The 18269-nt window shown below is 35.8% G+C and overlaps 1 protein-coding gene across 1 annotated transcript; it reads right to left on the bottom strand.

The window, feature by feature from the left end:
- Nucleotides 1–7851: 7851 nt before the first annotated feature.
- On the bottom strand, nt 7852–17637 carry LOC131592083 (uncharacterized protein C12orf50 homolog). Its single transcript, XM_058863361.1, has 8 exons — nt 17629–17637; nt 16023–16146; nt 13881–14054; nt 12621–12698; nt 12411–12524; nt 11012–11131; nt 8291–8398; nt 7852–8078 (listed from the first exon to the last, which is right to left on the bottom strand). The coding sequence occupies exons 1-8, from the start codon at nt 17635–17637 to the stop codon at nt 7852–7854; spliced, it is 954 nt and encodes a 317-aa protein (XP_058719344.1).
- Between the last annotated feature and the right edge of the window lie 632 nt (nt 17638–18269).

The following is an 18269-nucleotide window of genomic DNA, read 5'->3' as shown; positions in this document are numbered from 1 at the left end:
ATCTCAGTACTACTGTCATGTGGCATTTTCACTATGAAATATATCATTGTCATTTCACAAAATGTTAAACAATTCCCTCTCCCAATTATCCAGTTTTAAGTAATTTACAAAATATTTTAAATATCACATTTTTCAGTTCCTCATATTGGACACAAAAACACAGCAGCACACAATTCAGTTTTACTTTTTAACAGACTCAAGACTTCTCTTGACAGCTGGCAGTTTCAGTGACTGTTCAGCAGTCCATTCATCCAATCTGTAATGGCACTATTCTTGCTGACACGTGCTTTGGCCTATGAGAAAGACTTACAGGTGTAAACATAATGAAATAAAACTAATCATCCCTCAGAACAAATATTTAATTTCTGAATGTTAATGGTCTGGTACTTACGAGCACAAACTACTTAAGACTTCTGTCTTCCCTTCGTCATCAGGTACTCCCAATGCCAAAGAGAACAAAGGTTTTGATTGGTACTGGACCCATAAAAGAGCTGATGCAAATAATATTTTATATAACTTCCAACTGATTGTTGCATTTCCATAATTTATTGTACCTTCTACAGTTCTCTACTGTTTTCCCAGTTTGCAAATTTTTCTTCCAAAGTTAGTCTTGCAGCATTTCACATCCTCATCTATCTCTAAGAGCAATATCAATTTGGCAGGCTGCAATGCATATTGCAATGAAAATCTTGGAAGCCACTCTGTTGTGATCAATCAAGATACACTTGAATCTAAGAATATTAGTAATTGTGTGGAAGTCAAAAGGATTACTGTGGATCTTGTTAGAGTAGTTGTACTTCATGCATATTCTGTGAGGCACTATAATAATCTTCAAAAGGTGCCCTGAAGATTGTCCTGGGGGGCAGAATGAGTTGAGAAGACATAAGAAGCACATCCTTAATTGGAAATTCATTAATAAACCTTGGACTCAGTGATCTTGGTGGTCCTTTATAACCTTCGTGATTCTATGATCATGGATGAACAGCAACAACAAGGACATCAAGATCTGAAGACATTGCTTTTGCTCAGGGAAAGCAAAATGCACAAAAAAAACCCCAAATGTGTCTTTTGTGTATGTTCTTAAATGAACTAAGGAGTTTTGGATGTCACTTTACCTTCTCAAATGACCCTATCAATTTAATATCTAGTCTTGCCTAACAGCCTTTTCCTTAGGAAGTAAAAAAAGTAAAGAGGGAGCAGGATTTTAAGCATAACTGTCGTGCTATCAGGTGCCTCAAATCTTATATATCACAGTAGCATGTTTCCATCATTATTTCCACTTGTAAAATACCCCAAATATAAAAATAAAAGGCATTTAAAAACATCTAAAATGTTTCCAGGCTAGAAAGATTAAAGGAGACTCTAAGTCTGGGGACATCTCTTTGAAAAGACTTCTCAGTTTCCCTGAGAAGCAGCTTGTGGTGAGAACTGTCCAGAGCAGGAGATAACAGAAAACACCTTTTGGAAAGTGTGTAGAATGAGATTATATCACCACACTGTTTAAAGGGGAAAGAAAAAATGCTAATTAGGAATTTTGAATGCAGGGTGTTGTAGTCCCCCTCCGAGCTGGCCATTTTGTCTGAAGTAAACCTTGGCAGAACAGGGCGGAGGGAGAGGCTGCAGCTCCGGAGAGCCCTGCTGGGCGTGTTCAAACCCATTCCTGGGACTGCACCGCCCCCTGCTGGCCTCAGGCACAGTTAAATGATTGACAGACTCGGGTTGTTTTAATACATTTATATATTTACATAATGCATTGCTGTACAAGGGAGCTTTCATCAGAAAATATCTTTATTGGGGGAAATCATTCAAAAAATCCTTCTTTTTAAACAAAGTCTACAATTCCCAGGGACATTTTGCTCCATTTTTATTTTACAACAAGCTGTTTTTCTTGTTCAGGTGCTAATTTGAGGTGGACTTTCTTACCTTAATTAATAAATAAAATATTTACAATATCAGTGCTGCTGAGACGCTGGGAGTTAATAGCAGTAATTTAGCCAGGCTTGTTAAGGAATGCAGGATCTCAAACTGGAAGCTTTGCAAACTTTTGTCAAAATACAGCTGGTAGCACTGTTATTCTATTTACTAAGGAATATGATTCACCTAGATTAGATGTCTGATGTGCTTTTAGAAGTACCATCTGGAAAAACATTAGCATATTTTAACATGTCTAGGGTGAAAGCAACAAATCACTTATTTCTCCTGGGCCTTCCAATTCAGCAGCAGATTATGGCCATGCATACTTAATACCAGGGCAAGTTCAACCCTGCTTCAGTGGCCCTCTGCCTCGGCTCTTTGGCTCATTATCTCAGAGCTTATTTTCAACTACTATAAGTGTAAATCAGTGTGGGGCAGGGTCTGTCATGCAGTGATTATGTGAAAGTACAGAAATGCAATCAATCTTTAGGGCCTCGCTGCATGAAATGCTGAATATTCTCAGTTTCCTTCAGCTCCTCTCTGGGGCTTCAATGACAGAAAATCACACAAGATTAAAACGTATAAGAGGGAAAGTGTCTGTGATCTGGAAAACAAGCAGGTATTTTTATTATTATAGAGAATCTTAGTGTCTTTCAAGCTGTGAAAGGGAAATCTTAATTAAAGGTTTGATCACAAAGCACTTGATCCTATAATGCTCCTCTGATTTCTGTCAAGAGCAGCTAACACCTCACAGGAACTGTAAATATCTTGTTGAGCCATATATTTTATGTGCAGTGCTGAGGTATATTTTGGTATCTGAATTTCTGGGTTGAGCAAGTGATGACTAAAAAACCAGTATTTGCAATTTCTCTACAGGAAGCTCCAGTGAAAAGAGTACTGAAGCTGTGGTTCCACAAAAGCTGAGGATCAGCCCAGTACTATCCTCATAGCCACATCCTTTTCTTCCTGCATTTCCTTGTCTTTCCCTTGAGAAGAGCCTGACACTTAGCTCAACCATCTGCTGCGATATTCGCATCTTAAGATGCTAGAAAATTGAGGTTTTTGGCTTTGGTTGGTTGGGTTGGTTTTTCAGGGTGGGGAGATGGGTTAAATTATATCAGGAGGTGCCTTGTTCTTTATGATGCCAGTCAGAAAGGTGCTCAGGTTCTATAAAAGACCTCTTAGGGTCCTGATTTTTTGAGACCACACCAAAAAGAAAAGGAAGATAGTAGAGTTAACCATAAGACCCTTCAGAGGCTGGGAGCCCTGGACTGAATGGGCCTCTGACCCCAGCCCAGCACACCCTGCAGTTTCCACCCATGTGAAATTACCCCATTTTGGTCACTGGAACTCTTACAGGATTTTCCCAAAGAAGCCAACTCTATTCCTCACTTCTGCTGTCAAACAGAAAGGATGTCCACCTGAGAACTTGCTGCTAAATAAAGGTGAGGCCCAGCAGGGAGTGTCATCACCAAGCATGTACCAAACAGGAGGTGCTGATTCATTCCTGTGTGGCACAAGCAGCAGGCAGCACATGCAGCACAGACCAGCCTGCACTTACACATCCACATATAGTAACAATATTAACCACTTGCACAAATTAAATATTGAAATCCTTTTTAAGAGAATGCTAAAATCAGACCAGCGTAACATTTGCCCATGCCCCTTTATGGTCTTATCAAATTTAATACTCTGAATTGTGAAGACATTGGACAAACAGCAAATGTAAAATTTATATTTCTTTTATGTGAAAAGCAAAAAGGGAATTAAAAGCCTTTATCAAGATATTAAAAAAATAACTTGATTCAACAGCCCTCTGAACCGAGATTTTAAATTGCCTCAAGCAGACAACATGTGAAATGTCGCTGCAAGGCATCGTGCTACAATTTGAAACATCAATGTTGAATTAGAGGTCGAGGGAAAATTTCCAACACACCTAGTCTTTGATTTTAAAAAGATGCTTCTTGTTTTGTACATTTTTACTTAGCTAAACCAGATCCTCTAGGTTTTTCTACTCTCCTCTTAAGAAAAGTGATGCATAATTGTCTGTAATCAGTACAGCATGTTCTAACTTAAATTATTAAAAATTAAATTTTGAAATAAAATAAAAATTACACCACTATTGAAATAATCAAGTAGAGCAGAGAAACATATGACTATATTTCTCATAGAACAATAGAATCATTACAGCTAGAAGTATCCTGGAAGGTATCTGACCCAGACTCATGTTATAAGCAGTCACAGAAGAAAAGGCTCCAAGGTGGCAAAATGCTTTCATTCTCAGTTACAGGTGCCACCAAGATCATTACTGGATCCTAGTGTTATGGAAAAGAAGTTTGAAGGGCTCTCTTCAAAAACTGATTATGTTCTAAGAATGACAAAAGATCAAGTAAATGCAAAAAAACTGAAAAAACATCTGAGAAAAAGATATGAAGTCATGTATATGTAACACTTCAGTATGAGGTTTGTTTCTTCAGAAAAAATATTAAAGAATCCTTCTTTTCAGTCTTCCTCTCAATCTTTATATAACTCTTCATATTTTAGTTTGAAATGCATGTAAATATATATCTCAGTTAATTCTGAGAGATTTCTTGTGAAGTTCATTTAGTTCATAACACAGTTCTGCTGCTGCGCTAAAATTGGAAAATCTTAAGATCAAATTCAGACTGAGTCCCCAAACATCTGGAAAAACAGCTAAATCATCTAGGAATCTGACTTTTGTACCAGCAAACCACGTTCTAGAATGCATTACATTATTGCTGCTTACATTAAAAGTCCTCTGAAACTGCTAAGTAAAACTAATAGTATTTATTCATATTAGGAGTTATGCTTTAAAACAGCTATCAAATATAATAAGGGAAGACTCTGCTTTGGAATTTTTTTCTCTTTGAACTATTACTATCAGTCTGTGGTGTAGAGCTGGAGTCTGTAAAAATAACTTCAACTGCCAATTTTTTATACTAGATTAAACTTAGTGAATATAGATCTTTATATGTCACCATGCAGAGCATACTTTTAAGAATTTTTAACCAGTTTTGAAGCACTATAGTGTGCTTCCTTCCTGCACCTTCTTTTTGGAATTTGCAGTCTCTTCATCTTTGGATATTCCAGTTGATAATTTTCTTATTTCCCTTTAGATGTTTCTTTTTCTCCTTTTTTATTCACTTCCATGTCTTCTTTACTCTGCTGTTAAAACAGATATACACAAAATTCTGTGCATAATTTCTTGGAGTAAAACTACATGCTCCTTCAGAAACATTTTAAGAAGTAAAATTTCAACATGAAACATGAGATAGAGGTTCTCAGCTTTCAAGGCAGCTGTAGAATGTATGAATGGGTTTTAGGAAATTATGAATGGGAATTTATGAATTTATAAATGGGAATGACGAACAATCCATCAGAGAAACAGATAGATCAAACTCATATCTCTATGATATGAGTCTCTACTGTGTTTGCCTGGTGCTAAAATCCAAAACCTGCCTTTTGTATCACTTAATTTTACTGTAAACATTTTGCTTTCATATAAATATTGTTATAAAAAATTAGAAATCACAGGTTATTTATTCAGGCAAAGGTACATGACTGAAAACAAAACTATAAACTGCTCTTTCAGCTATTCAGGATTGATCAGAGTCTTGCAGGTTTTGAATGAGGAAGTCTTACAAGCACTTTCACATTTTCTAGGTGGGCATAGGCATGTCAATTCTCCTAAAAAGGCTAAATTGTAACCATTTCTATCAGTTACCTGAGTGGTTATTTTAAATTTAGAGAACTGTTTTGCTTGTGGATTTCTTTTCCTCCAAGCTGGTGAATTAGAAGATCCTGAAGTATATTTGCCTGTAGGAAAAACATACACATTGTTTCCTAATTTCAGCCACAATTTCAGGAAAGACTCCCTTAGTCTGATATGTGAATTAAGTATTACATTGGCTGAAGTTTCAATGAATGCATCAGATGAGTCAGACATCGCATCTGAAACATGAGCTAGCATTAAAGGCAGACTCTCTCTAGAACTTTAAAGATAATTTGCAATATTGTAGATTTGCAATATCATTTCCATGAGGCTCATGTGATCTTCCAAATGAGGAGATTCTGCTACGGACATCTTTGGTTTTAACAAAGGGAATGTTCCTAGGCTAAAGACTGTCCCAAATATATCAATAGCTTCTGTTTTATCCCTGCTTGTGAAAGCCCTATATACAAGGCTATATTATGTTTTTGTGCTAGACAGTTCATTGTGCCTCAGAATATACTGCTTAATCACCATTAAAGCATTAAACCATTAGGCATTAAACCATATTCTAAAAAAATGATTTAAAATTAATACTCTTAATATTCTTTTAATTCCATCTTAATGTGATTAATTAAAATTATTAATTTCTTAATAATCCTACAATTTTCAGTTTATAAACAATGTGAAAACATTACCATAGTTTTCTGTCTGTGTCCAAAATCTCCTATTGTTGTCAGGCTGATTCTTTTGTTTGGAGCTTTTCTGACCATAGGATTCAGGTACTGCTGGAAAGAAAGGCAGCAAAAATGTTAATGATTGTTCTTACAACAAAAATGTTGATTCACATTTTTTCAAAAATGCTCTATTCTTTTTTAACCTAGAAATTTAATAAAATGCATTCTCACATAAAGAATGTTCTCTCTATAATCCCTATACCACCTTGTTCACATTTAATGAAAGCAAACATTAAAAAAAAGAAAAAAGACACAACTACTTGTCCTCAAGACAAAACACCAATGTTGGAATTCATTTCACTTTATTTTATTCACCTTAAAGTAGGCATTACTCTGTCTGAAGGAGGTCCCTGTTATTAGAAATTAAGACAGGGAAGCACCTCAAAATGGAGAATGAACCCAGCTTAAGAGAGATGACTGAAATTGGCAAGATGAAATCACTTTTTTTATTTCCGATTATTTAAATTATTTACCATTAAATCTGTTGACAAAGTGACAAATGGGAAAAAAGATTATTCAGAGAAGTCATGGACACAGCAACCAAAAATTCAAATAAAGCCCAAATGAGGTACTAAATTGGGTGAGGCTATATGTATTAGCAGGATAAAAATAAAGCAAAAGATGTAATAAATCTGAAGCACATTGCCAGAAAGAAAGATGCAAGACTCAGAATCCCACCTGTAAGTTTCCTCAAATTAATGACATAGCATGTACCATCAAGAAGACAGTAGAGGAAGATGAAGGAAAGTACCATCCTTTATGAACAGCAGAAAGAATAGATTCAGTCCTCTGTCCAACATAATTTATGTGAAAAAATAATACTAATGTTAAATACAAAGATTTACACTGCACTTAAACTGATAACAGAAGTGTAAATAAGACACAAAACCTTGTTTATTCAAAACAAAAAAAAAATCCTAAATAATGAAAATAAACAAATCCATAAAAATGAAAACTCCAGTGAAATCGCAGTTATGGAAATATATGCCACAAAACAAGGTCATTCTTTCTTATCCTACATTGATATAAGATTGAACAAGAAACATGTCTTGAGACACAACTAAAATTCAACTGCAAAAAATACTTCTACTATAAGCAGTTAGAATAATATAAGAGCTTAAAGGTGGAGTTTTCAAGGTTTATTAAATATTTGAAAAGAATAAGTCACATAAGACTGTAAAAACTGTAAAAATGCTGTAAAAACTGGGGATCACTATATTTGTGCACATCACCACTTCACTGCATCCATGAATTCCTGCCGTAAAGGTGGCTCAATTATTGTTCATGAATATCCTGTCTGACAAATTGTAAAGCTTTATAAATCTTTACATTTCTGTCTACAGACATGGCTGAAATCTACTTGTGAAAATTATACTTGATCAAATTTAGTCATGCCTGTATTTAGGCATTAATGACTTATTATTAACCTGTAGGGACCCAATTGAATGCAGCACAATATAAACAGGCATTTTAAGAATTCTGTGTACACAGGGACCCACCTGGAGTTCCATTGAATTTTGGTTTTTGAGTGACAGTCCGGTAGACTACATAAGCTGATCGTCGAGGTTCTGGAGAATTTAAATGAGTGTATCTTCCAGTTTCTCTCCCATATGGACTCAAAGAAGCAGTTTCAACATCCTTACTTTGACCCCTTTGTTGATAACTTGGTTTTACTTTGGGGTCTGGAGTATGAATTCCTAAAAGTGAAAATACAACCAAAAAGGTTGTCCTATTATTCAGAATTGCACATAGTGCAGGCAACCGGAGACTGAATAAGCTTTGAAGATAGACCAGTCCAAGTATGGGATGTCCATATTTGACACTAAGAACAGAAATTTCCTAGATAGTGCTAAATCATATCACAATTTAGTAAACAGAAATTAATAAACTGATGATTTTTTCAAAATACCTTTGCCAGTTACTACATTAGCTGAATTTCTTCGTTCCTCAGAAATTCTTTTATTTTCCTTTACTTCCTTACAGTGGCGGTTCTTTACCAGTTCATTGTGGTTTGTTTCTGAGGGATTAAAATGATACATATTCACTTTTTCAGAAAGCACAAAAAGTGTTCATAGCCAAGAATACTGTGGTGTTTTGAAAACATAATCTCCTACTTCATGAATAGGTCCCTTTGGGTGGAACATGGTTTCACATGCTAATTACTGTAAAAGTATAATTCCCCAGAAGGAAAGCAAAAGTGTCTACATCTCCTCTAGCAGAAGAAATCTTGAAGGCCAACTCAAAGATTAAATTCAAAAATCAGATCATCCTTTCTCTGCACTGCATATATGTGGACCTCTGGCCATGGCTGAGCCTATGGAGACCAATTCACACACTTCAAAGGATGCCTGGCTGAACTGTGAATGACTTCTTCTACCTGTAGCATCTGGATACACCCTGGACATGTGCAGTGCATGAACATAACAAAATACTACAAATGATGGAGATAAATTAGCAACAGCATAAGTTGCATAGGTAAGCCCACTTCAAACTACAAACAGAACTTCATTGGGAAAGTTGCATTGTACAGTAACCACAGCGCTCTTTTCCTGGCCCTGCTTCTCTTTGGGAAGATGAGGATTTGCTCTCCCTTTTTTCCTGCTAATGTAAACAAGCACTTGTGGTTCCTCTCATTTCAGACCAAAATCTGGCAAAAAATAAAAAGAAAATGAAAAGAAACTTTTGCTTCAGTTTACGGGGTAGTTTAAAGACAAAAATCTGTCTTTTTTTCCCCTTTAAAACTGCAAAGAAATAACTGGATAACAATGTGCTCACAATAAAATTTTATACATTGACAAATACATTCTGGAATTCTCCTGTGAAAAGGATGAAACTTATCATTAAGGTACTTTGGTGTAGGGATGTTAATTTGCTGTACGTGACTAGTTTTTGATAAACAGAGTTTATCACAAATGTTATGGCCTTTCCTTAACTATATTTGTACTGGTTTTATTAAGTCCTCTCTTCTGGGAGATACTAACTACAGTCAAATCTGTTTTACTTGTCTGAAGTGGAAAGTGCACAGCACTCCCCATGATCTAACGTGGGCATCAAAGACTTTAGTAACTCAGGGACTCATAATTTAATCTATCAGAGGATGCAAACTGGCTGAAAGAAGCAGAATTAAACCATAACATACAATTGCTGTCATCTTGCATTTATAGAAATCACTCTGTTAATGTAAATTTCACTTCAGATTGGTTTTACACAAGATAGATAATGTTCACCACACTTGCAGAGGAACAAAAGTAATCGAATCTAAAAATATGAAAATATATAATAATGAAGTACCTTTCACATTGGGATACTTTGACGTAATTGGTTCCTTTTCCCGAGGTAGTGCCTCAAATCTGTTCCCATCAACAAATGTGTTCCTCTGCATCACAGAACCACCACCTCCTGTAGGAAAGGAGTCTCACAAAATTATCTGTACTCAAGAGCACCCTGAGAAAGGTGAACAATGCAAAAAGTCTGCTTTTTAAATGGCATGTTTTTAGTTGGAGTAGAAAAATACAATGAACACAATGAAACCAAATAGCTGATTTAATAAGGCCCACAAAAATTAGAGAAAATGGTTAAATAGTCTATTAAAAGCTTTAAATATATATAATTGTGAACAGAGATTCAAAAGTATCAGTATCATTAAAAAATGGCTCAGTGGTAACTGTTTATACAGACATAAAGTATCTTTCTAAAGATACTTTCGTACATAAAGGTCACAGGAAAAGATGTAGAATGAAAGATATATTTCTACTGTGCAACAGTTCTGGAGCTACAAGACACACATCAGTTTGCTCCAAGCTAGAGCAAGCAGCCTTAGCATGGTATTGCACTATTTTGCATTGACAAATAGGAAAATAGGGTGGAAAAAAGAATACTACAATTATTACTATTTTTATAATTAATAATTATTTATGAAAAAAAGGATTGAATACCACTAAGTATTAAGGAAATTCAGGAGAATGGGGCATTATTCAGCTTTAATGACAGGATTCAATGCAGAACTCAATTCCTCAAAATAGTATGTTTTCATTATGGTCAACCAAGTTTATGGAAAGGGATCAGATCCATTAAAGAAATTGCAGGATTGCAGCTTCGTTATTTTTCTGTAGGATAACTGAAAAATTCAAAGCTTATCCACCTTAACTATGGATAGTCTCACAAAAGGGACAGTTTTTGAAGGCATTTTCACTTCAGACAGTCACAGAATCACAGTCACAGGATATAAGAGTTGGAAGGGACTCACAAGGATCATCAAGTCCAGCTCTTAAATGAATGGCCCATACAAGGATCAAACCCACGTCCTTGGCATTACTAGCACGAGGCTCTAACCAACTTGTCTGCATCTCTACACTTGCTTTTTCATAGCTCCACAGAACCCTTTCTTTCCCAAAATCAACTGTAACCTGCATAAAGGATTTTGTCCAGTGCAAACCTAAAAGAAGCATAATATATAATCATAAACAATGAGTTTTATTGTTAAAACTAATGGTTCAGCATGAGATAGAGTGTCTAGACCATAAAGATCATATAATAACTCAAATGCAAAATTGGGAAGTTTAATGCATGCATATTTAGTTATTTACCACATGATGCTCAGCAGTGAGAAGCTGATGCTACAGTATATTACCTCCATTCTCAAAGGATTTCTGATCTGTTCTGGGAATACTCTCTATTGATATTCTCCTTTCTGAACTCTCTTTTTCTTTTCTTGTATTATTAAATCTTGTAGGAATTGTGTTCCCATCACCTGGAAAGGCAACAGAATGTTTAGCTGTGTGTAAGCACAGGTAATGGAACTGACACTCTCTCCCACCCCTATGAGCCAATGATTAGTTTAGTGCAATTTCTCTTAACCTCTCATTTCATAACCTTCTTTCTCTTTTATTATTTGAATCCTATCTAGTGTAACTGATGTCTATCTTTCATGTTCTGTAAGAAAATATCATAATTCATAGACTAAAGAAAACTATGACTACAAAGTAAAGTCCCAGCTATAAATTACCTGCTTATTCATGAGCTTCTCACTACCCATGAATTATATTTATTAATCCTATCTAATTGAACTTATGGCATTTTCAGAATGCATATCATTATAGTAGCTGAAGCCTCAGAAAACTCAATAGAAAAACTGGTTTTTGGAAACATATCTGTATTTTTCTCTTTATGCATCTAATGATAAACAATGACACTTCTTAAAGGGTATGTTCACACATTTGTCACTGAGTCTTTCATCTATAGTCTCATAGAGTCTCTCATCTATGTATTTGTTAGAAATAATTTATCCAAACTATTTTAATAACAAACATTTCAAATTTAGAAATTAGAAGAGACTAATAAATGAAAAACCACAAGAACTGGGGTAAATGTTTAAAAATTTGTATTATTTTATGTTAGATAGTCCAGAATTTAAAACAAAATGTAACTCTTTTGTTCTTCTCTTTTACAAGACAATTGAAGGAGGTATTTAATCTAAATTTAGTTATAGAAAAGTTTGATTTAACACTACATTTTGACATCAAGACACCCAAGATAGCCAGCAGAGATCATGAAGCACCTCTGGAAAAGTGGCTCATCTCACCCTTTGGCACTGCCTGGTGATTCAATAAAAATGAGATTCATTTGAGCTCCTCTTTCTCTCTATTTTCACCAGACAGCCTAGATGAGAAATTTAAACTACATCCCTAACCTTAGGATGGTTAAACTTAGACTACATAAATCTTTGCCATTAAATTATATGAAATACCTATATTGTATGTGTCAGGAAAGTACAGATTGTGTTGGTAGCCCATTTCTACCTTTTCCATCCACAACTGATGCAGGACATCCCCACAGGTGTGACTATATATATGGCAAAAAATAATGAAGTGTTTTTGTAATTTGCTGACAAATACAAAGATGTTTTTGGTAATATTTTATTTTCACTAAATTTAAAAAGTGGGGAGGAAGTGAAAACTGTGTAATAGTTTCTCCCTATTACAGCAATTTTAGAAGTGGTAAATAGAGTCCAAAGAAATCAAAATACTTGCCTTTCTGCAAGTTTTGTTCAGTAGTTTCCAAGGGTAATAACTCATCTTGCCACAGTGAAGACACAGTTTTTGTCGATTGGTGTTTGTAAGGGTTCTGAATCCCATAATACTCTCCTATACATGCCCCAAGAGGGGAAAAATAAAAAGGCCTAAAGTTTACTGTATTGGAAGCACTGCCTTCAAGGAAAGAATTATTAATTTCATATTTACCAGATTTATAGCATATATCCCTTATTGCTCTTTCCTCTTCAATATCTAAAACAGTCTTAGGCATCCAGCTAGAAACATCTGCAGGAAATATTTGTAAAAGATTACAAGATAACTATAAAAAGACTTCCAATAATTCTTAATAATAAAATATGATAATGACTTTTATTTTTGTCATTGATTATTTTTGGTTTTGACCGCAACCTGTGCTTTTAGACTGAAAAATCATGATTTAATATTAGGTATTTTCAAGTGTGATGGGATTGCAGTTAAAACACATTTTAATAAACAAATTTTTGCTAATTCAAAAATATTCAAAAATATCTCAAATATTCATTTTCAAAATAATCTTTCATTTATACCCGCCAGAGAGTGCTTATCACAAAACCACTGCCCAAATTACTGCCCTGCAATGCCTGTTGGCAGAGCTGATGAAGTGAGTGCTCCGGATCTCTCTCAGTTAAGGTTATGAAGATTAACAAAGCCCTACTTTCTATATTGTTTAAGTGGCATACTCAGGCTGAAACCAAGTTAGGAAGCACTGACAGGCTGGTCTACCAGACAGCCTGATAGGCAGTGGGAAAGTGCAAAGTGGGTTGGGTCAGCACAGTAATTTGCTGAATGTATGCCTGAAAGCAGATCATTCTCTCACTTGTCACCCTCCAGGAATGTGTCATTTTTTCCATCCCTATGAATGTCTTATCTCTAAGTGAGATACAGTCAATGGCTTAACTGTATTAACCTGTATATATATATATATATATATAAATATTCAGCTCAACTAGTGGAGAGTTTTACATCAATTCTCTTTGCTAGATTTAAGAATAACTTTCTTTAAAAAATAAGACTGCCTACACAGTTTGGTAAATCAGCTGAAAAAATTACTTAAGTTAAAGCCACACAAGCATCTTTTGCAAAAAAACTTGTGACTTAACCTTTGTTGACGAGTGCATACAGCCCTTGTTCAAACACTTGTTTGCCAGAAAAAAGTACCTCCTAAACTTGAAATTTCATTCCAAAATTTTGAATAGTTTTTGATGGCCATTTGAATTGGATCACAAGTGTTAGAAAATACTACCTTGCTCATATCTGGTGACTACCAGTTCCAACATTTTAAGCATTAGCTAAAAACTAGTTCCAAAAACTTTTCAACAACTCTTTTCTAAAAATGTAATGGTTATTATAACAAATCAATTGTGAAGTATATTGCGAGAGCTGACAAAACCCATTCAACTTGCTTATAAAAGAAAAAAAACTGTTTACAGTTGTCTTCATCATCATCCTCTTCATTATCCTCTTCATCATCCTCTTCATCACTGAGGTTTATAATCAGTGGAGGGTGAATTGGTACTAAAATATTCTCTTGACTTCTGAGTGAGTCCTGACGATGGGCTGGATGCAGAATGCCTCCTTGGACATCCTGTTTCAACGGGACATCTGCAGACAAGAACATTAGATTTACTTTGCTACAAGGAAACTAAAGTATCACATCCAGTTTGACAGCTCCTCTGAATGGACATGTGCACTGCTGAATACAGACTTTTGAAAAGAGGAACATTTTCATCACTGCACAATTTTAAAAATTCGCAAATATGCTGTATTAATCCCTAGAGCATCCATTTCAAAGAATTTAGCAATGCTAAGCATAGGATTGCTCATTTTAAATTTGAATACATTTTGATATCAAACTAAATCTCAGCTTTCATTACTAGGTACAACGTGTAGATTTTGTGAGAGAATTTGAAGTTCACAAAAATAATTTACACCTAATCAGAAAATATATTATTTTCCTGAGGAATTTATCTCCACACATAATATTTTCAGCAAAATGCCTTTAGTATTGGGATAACACTTTCCAAGAGCCATTGTATTAATTGACTAAAAAAAGTTATGAAAGATGGCGTGTCTATGGGTATTGTTCAAGCTGACTACCTTGCAACTATACTATTCTGTGTATTATATTATAAATAAAATAAATAAATAATAAAATAAATTAAAAATAAAATAAAAAGTTGGATATATCTTCCACTCTAAAAGAAAGTGTGGGCATTTTTCAATTATTCCAGTTGTTTTTAATCTTGTGCATCTCTTGCTTGCCTATGAGCAGCATGCGTATCATGTTAAACCTTTTCTTATAACATGGTTGCAAATCAGATTTGTTGTATCTCATGTGAGAGATGTGTAAGATACAACGCTAACTTGATGGAGCCTTTTTCACTGTTCAGAACAGGCTATTTTTAGCTCCAGGTAGAATAAACCAAATCAAACTTAAATTTGTTTAACAAGATTTTTAAGTATAAGAATGAAAAAAATTTTTAAAAAAGCACGTTTAGTATTTACAGTGCTATTGTGGTGCACACAGGCTTTGAACTTGTACATATTTCAGTAAAAAGCAAAAGGGTTTAGTCTGTTTTCTAGCTGTGATTGTCAGACATTGCTCTTACATAGGATACCCTTGCCCACAGTGTCTTTTGGGTAGTCTCTGACTTGCACCACAGCCAAAAGCATGATTGTGCTGTGTAAGTGGGGGCTGTGCTGAAGGCAGCATGGGCACTCAGAAAAACAGGCCTTGTCTTGATCCTGTGTGCTTAGTTAGGCTCCACGTGCCCAGATATGACAGGCTACATTTTCCTGGGGCAATTTCAGGAACACCAGGTTTCACAGTGACTTGCTCTCCTCATTCCTGCTTCTGACATCTTTGTTCTTTGCCCTGGACTCTTATCCTATTTCCAGGTTCCAGCTGTCTACCAGAATTTCTGGTAGTCAAGAGCTCCTCTTAGAAATGGATGAGGGAAAAAACCCAACTTGTAATGGTGTAGTTTTCCACAAATAAAAGAGTGCTGCTTTATACATTATTATTGTACTTCAGTAACATGTAGCCAATGTTCAAGCCCAAAAATTTTATTCAAAACAACAAACTGGAAATATATCTGCACAAACAGCTCTGGAATCTCATGTTATCTACAAGGGGCATCTCATCCATACCTGTTGTGCTCTATCAACAGATACCAGTGTCCCTACAAACCTCCTCCTCCCACCACACACACTACTTTTGATTTCTCTTAAAAGTATGACCTGCATACTAACCATTTGAACTACTAGAGAGATTTAATCTACCAGAAATTCAAATTAAGCAACATTTTTATTCCATGGATCTCAGCAACCTAAATGTGACTTCATCTTTTTTATCACTAATAGGTATGAAGATTTGTAATATGACAGCTAAAATAATTCATGTGGCAAATCAAATTCCTTTCTTTCCCTTAAACTTGCTGGGATAGCAGATCATACCTGATTGATTTGCCATGGTGCATTTCTTGACCTTACATAAGCGCTGGAAGGGCATTTTTTTTTTCTATTCCATTACTCTAATGAACAAATTGTGGAGAAAATATTTTTACTCACTGTTACTAGGTGGCAAATAAAGTCCATTTATATTACGGGGTTTTCTGTGAAAGAAGTCACAGCTTATCCTCCTACAGCCTACGGGCTCTGTCTCCCAGAAACAGGAGAACTTGCTGTAGTTTTGCTGCAGGAGAAAACAGTTTTCAGGTGTTGTAAATATAACAACAAAAATGGAATAAATAGATTAGTATATGCTGTGTGACTGAATACATGACAGTTCACACTGCTATAAACATATGACCAAGATTTTGTGGGACCACATTCTTATAGTTTACAACATTTCAAATTATCTTTTATGACTTTTATCATAAGCTCTAGATACCTCTAAAGTTATTGAGTTAGGTCAAATAGTCTTCAGTGATGTAAAATTGTTTCTAGATTAGAATAAGGGTAAGACAGTCTACTTAGCTTACTGCAGACTTTTCATGAGCTGCCGGGAAGGAAAAAAAATCTCATAAGTCATTTAATTGACATGTCACTGAGTTTACTTTCTGTACAATGGAAAAATCATATCAATATCCAATGAAATGTGCTGTACAAGTGCAAATCTTGCACCAGTACTGCCTTACTATTAAAGGACATGAATCTATGGAAAAACATGGGGCAAGAAACAAAACCCAGAAAGATTCCCAACAAAAACTGAAAAAAAAATTGGGACCTGATGTTGGCACTGCTGCTATTACACTGCTGACACCATCTTTCAGCTTCAGCTGTTTTTAAAGGTGACAAACAAAAAGCTAATGGGAATAATACTCTGGCTACATGGATTTGTTTAATGATTATTTCTTTACTTATATATATACACTCATACTGCTGCTGTCCCTCTATTGATCAATGTGGCATCAGCTAAAAAGTTTGCACAATACTGCAGAGATAGTACTTTCACAACATGAGTCACTTCTGTCAGTCATACATAAAATCATTGTTCTGAATCTCTGTCTTATCAGAGTTTGCAGTTTTTAGCGTCCTCTCCGATGATGCAATTCACTTATCATTGTAACTTGAGGTATCTTTCTCAAACACATGATAAACTTTTAAGTCCAAGGAGGCAAGTGTTCACGCACTTTACCCTGAATATGGAAACTCAGATTTACATCCCAGATGTGAATGGCATCCCACCTGAGAGCCATAAATACCAGGTTGGGGGTTATTTCGGAATGAGTTTCTGAGTAACTGTTAAAATGAAAACAAGGCCATACTTGAAAATATTGGAATATTTGGAAGCAGGTTTCTCCCAGTTCCAGACATTAACAGCTACATCTAAGAGCAGCATCTCCAAAAACTTTTGGATTGTAGTCAGTACAATTGGGCCATCCCCTGAGACACGAAGTCCATCTCCCAGGCATTAACACCTAACACCCTGACCCTTAAAAACAGATGGAATAACCAAGAGCCCTAAACCCATCCCTGGATTTTTACCAGGTGGAATGTAAGTACTTCTTTGAATTAAAGCTATAAATTATAAAGCTTCTTTATAATTAAAGCAGTCAGGCAAATCATCTTATCCTGAAAGCAGTTTTCTTTCAAATACCAAACCTTCAGATGAAGTAAAACTCAGTGGATAGCGCAGCTAAAGCAAAAAATAGTTGAATGAAGCATGTGGTACCTTCTCCATGTGGTTGAACTGTTGAACTGAACGGAGAGCAGTTGTTAGCCAGGATGGAATGTTACATTTTAACAGTTGCCAACTGCTCCTCCAGCTTGGGACATCAGCATGATGCTGCTACATGACCTGTCCAGGCTGAACATCTTCCTTTCTCTCTATTGCATCCAAGTAAAATACAGAATATCAGATTGTTTCAAAGAGTTGCCCATTATAGTGCGTTTTTTAATGTGGAATGTAACAAACCAATTTAGTGAAGCTCAAATTATACCCAACTTCTTGCTGATACAACTGTGGTCTTAAAAACAAATCTCTGATACCACAAAGATACTACAGCCTGCTGGGCGACAACAGTCAGAGGGAGGAGTGAGAATATGTGTGAGAGAAAGAACCCTCCGACACCAAGGTCAGGGAAGAAGAAAAGGGAGAAGGTGCTCCAGACGCCGGGACAGAGAGTGTCTCCTGCAGCCCGTGGTGAAGGCCATGGTGAGGCAGCTGTAGCCCTGCAGCCCATGAAGATCCAAGGTGCAGCAGGGATGGATCTGCAGCCTGTGGAGGGCCCCACGCCAGGGCAGGTGGGTGCACCCAAAGGAGGCTGTGACCCCATGAGAAGCCCGCGCTGGAGCAGGCTCCTGGCAGGACCT

The sequence above is a fragment of the Poecile atricapillus genome, chromosome W, assembly GCF_030490865.1.
Source record: "Poecile atricapillus isolate bPoeAtr1 chromosome W, bPoeAtr1.hap1, whole genome shotgun sequence".
In the NCBI taxonomy this organism is placed as follows: Eukaryota; Metazoa; Chordata; class Aves; order Passeriformes; family Paridae; genus Poecile; species Poecile atricapillus.
This window is presented reverse-complemented; position numbering and strand designations above follow the sequence as displayed.

What these genes read in the sequence shown, in the direction of transcription:
- LOC131592083 (XM_058863361.1), bottom strand. An exon ending in GGATATATGCTATAAATCTG is followed by an intron (nt 12,525 to 12,620) that starts GTAAATATGAAA and finishes GGGCATGTATAG; the next exon opens with GAGAGTATTATGGGATTCAG. An exon ending in TAATGTAGTAACTGGCAAAG is followed by an intron (nt 8,079 to 8,290) that starts GTATTTTGAAAA and finishes TTTCACTTTTAG; the next exon opens with GAATTCATACTCCAGACCCC.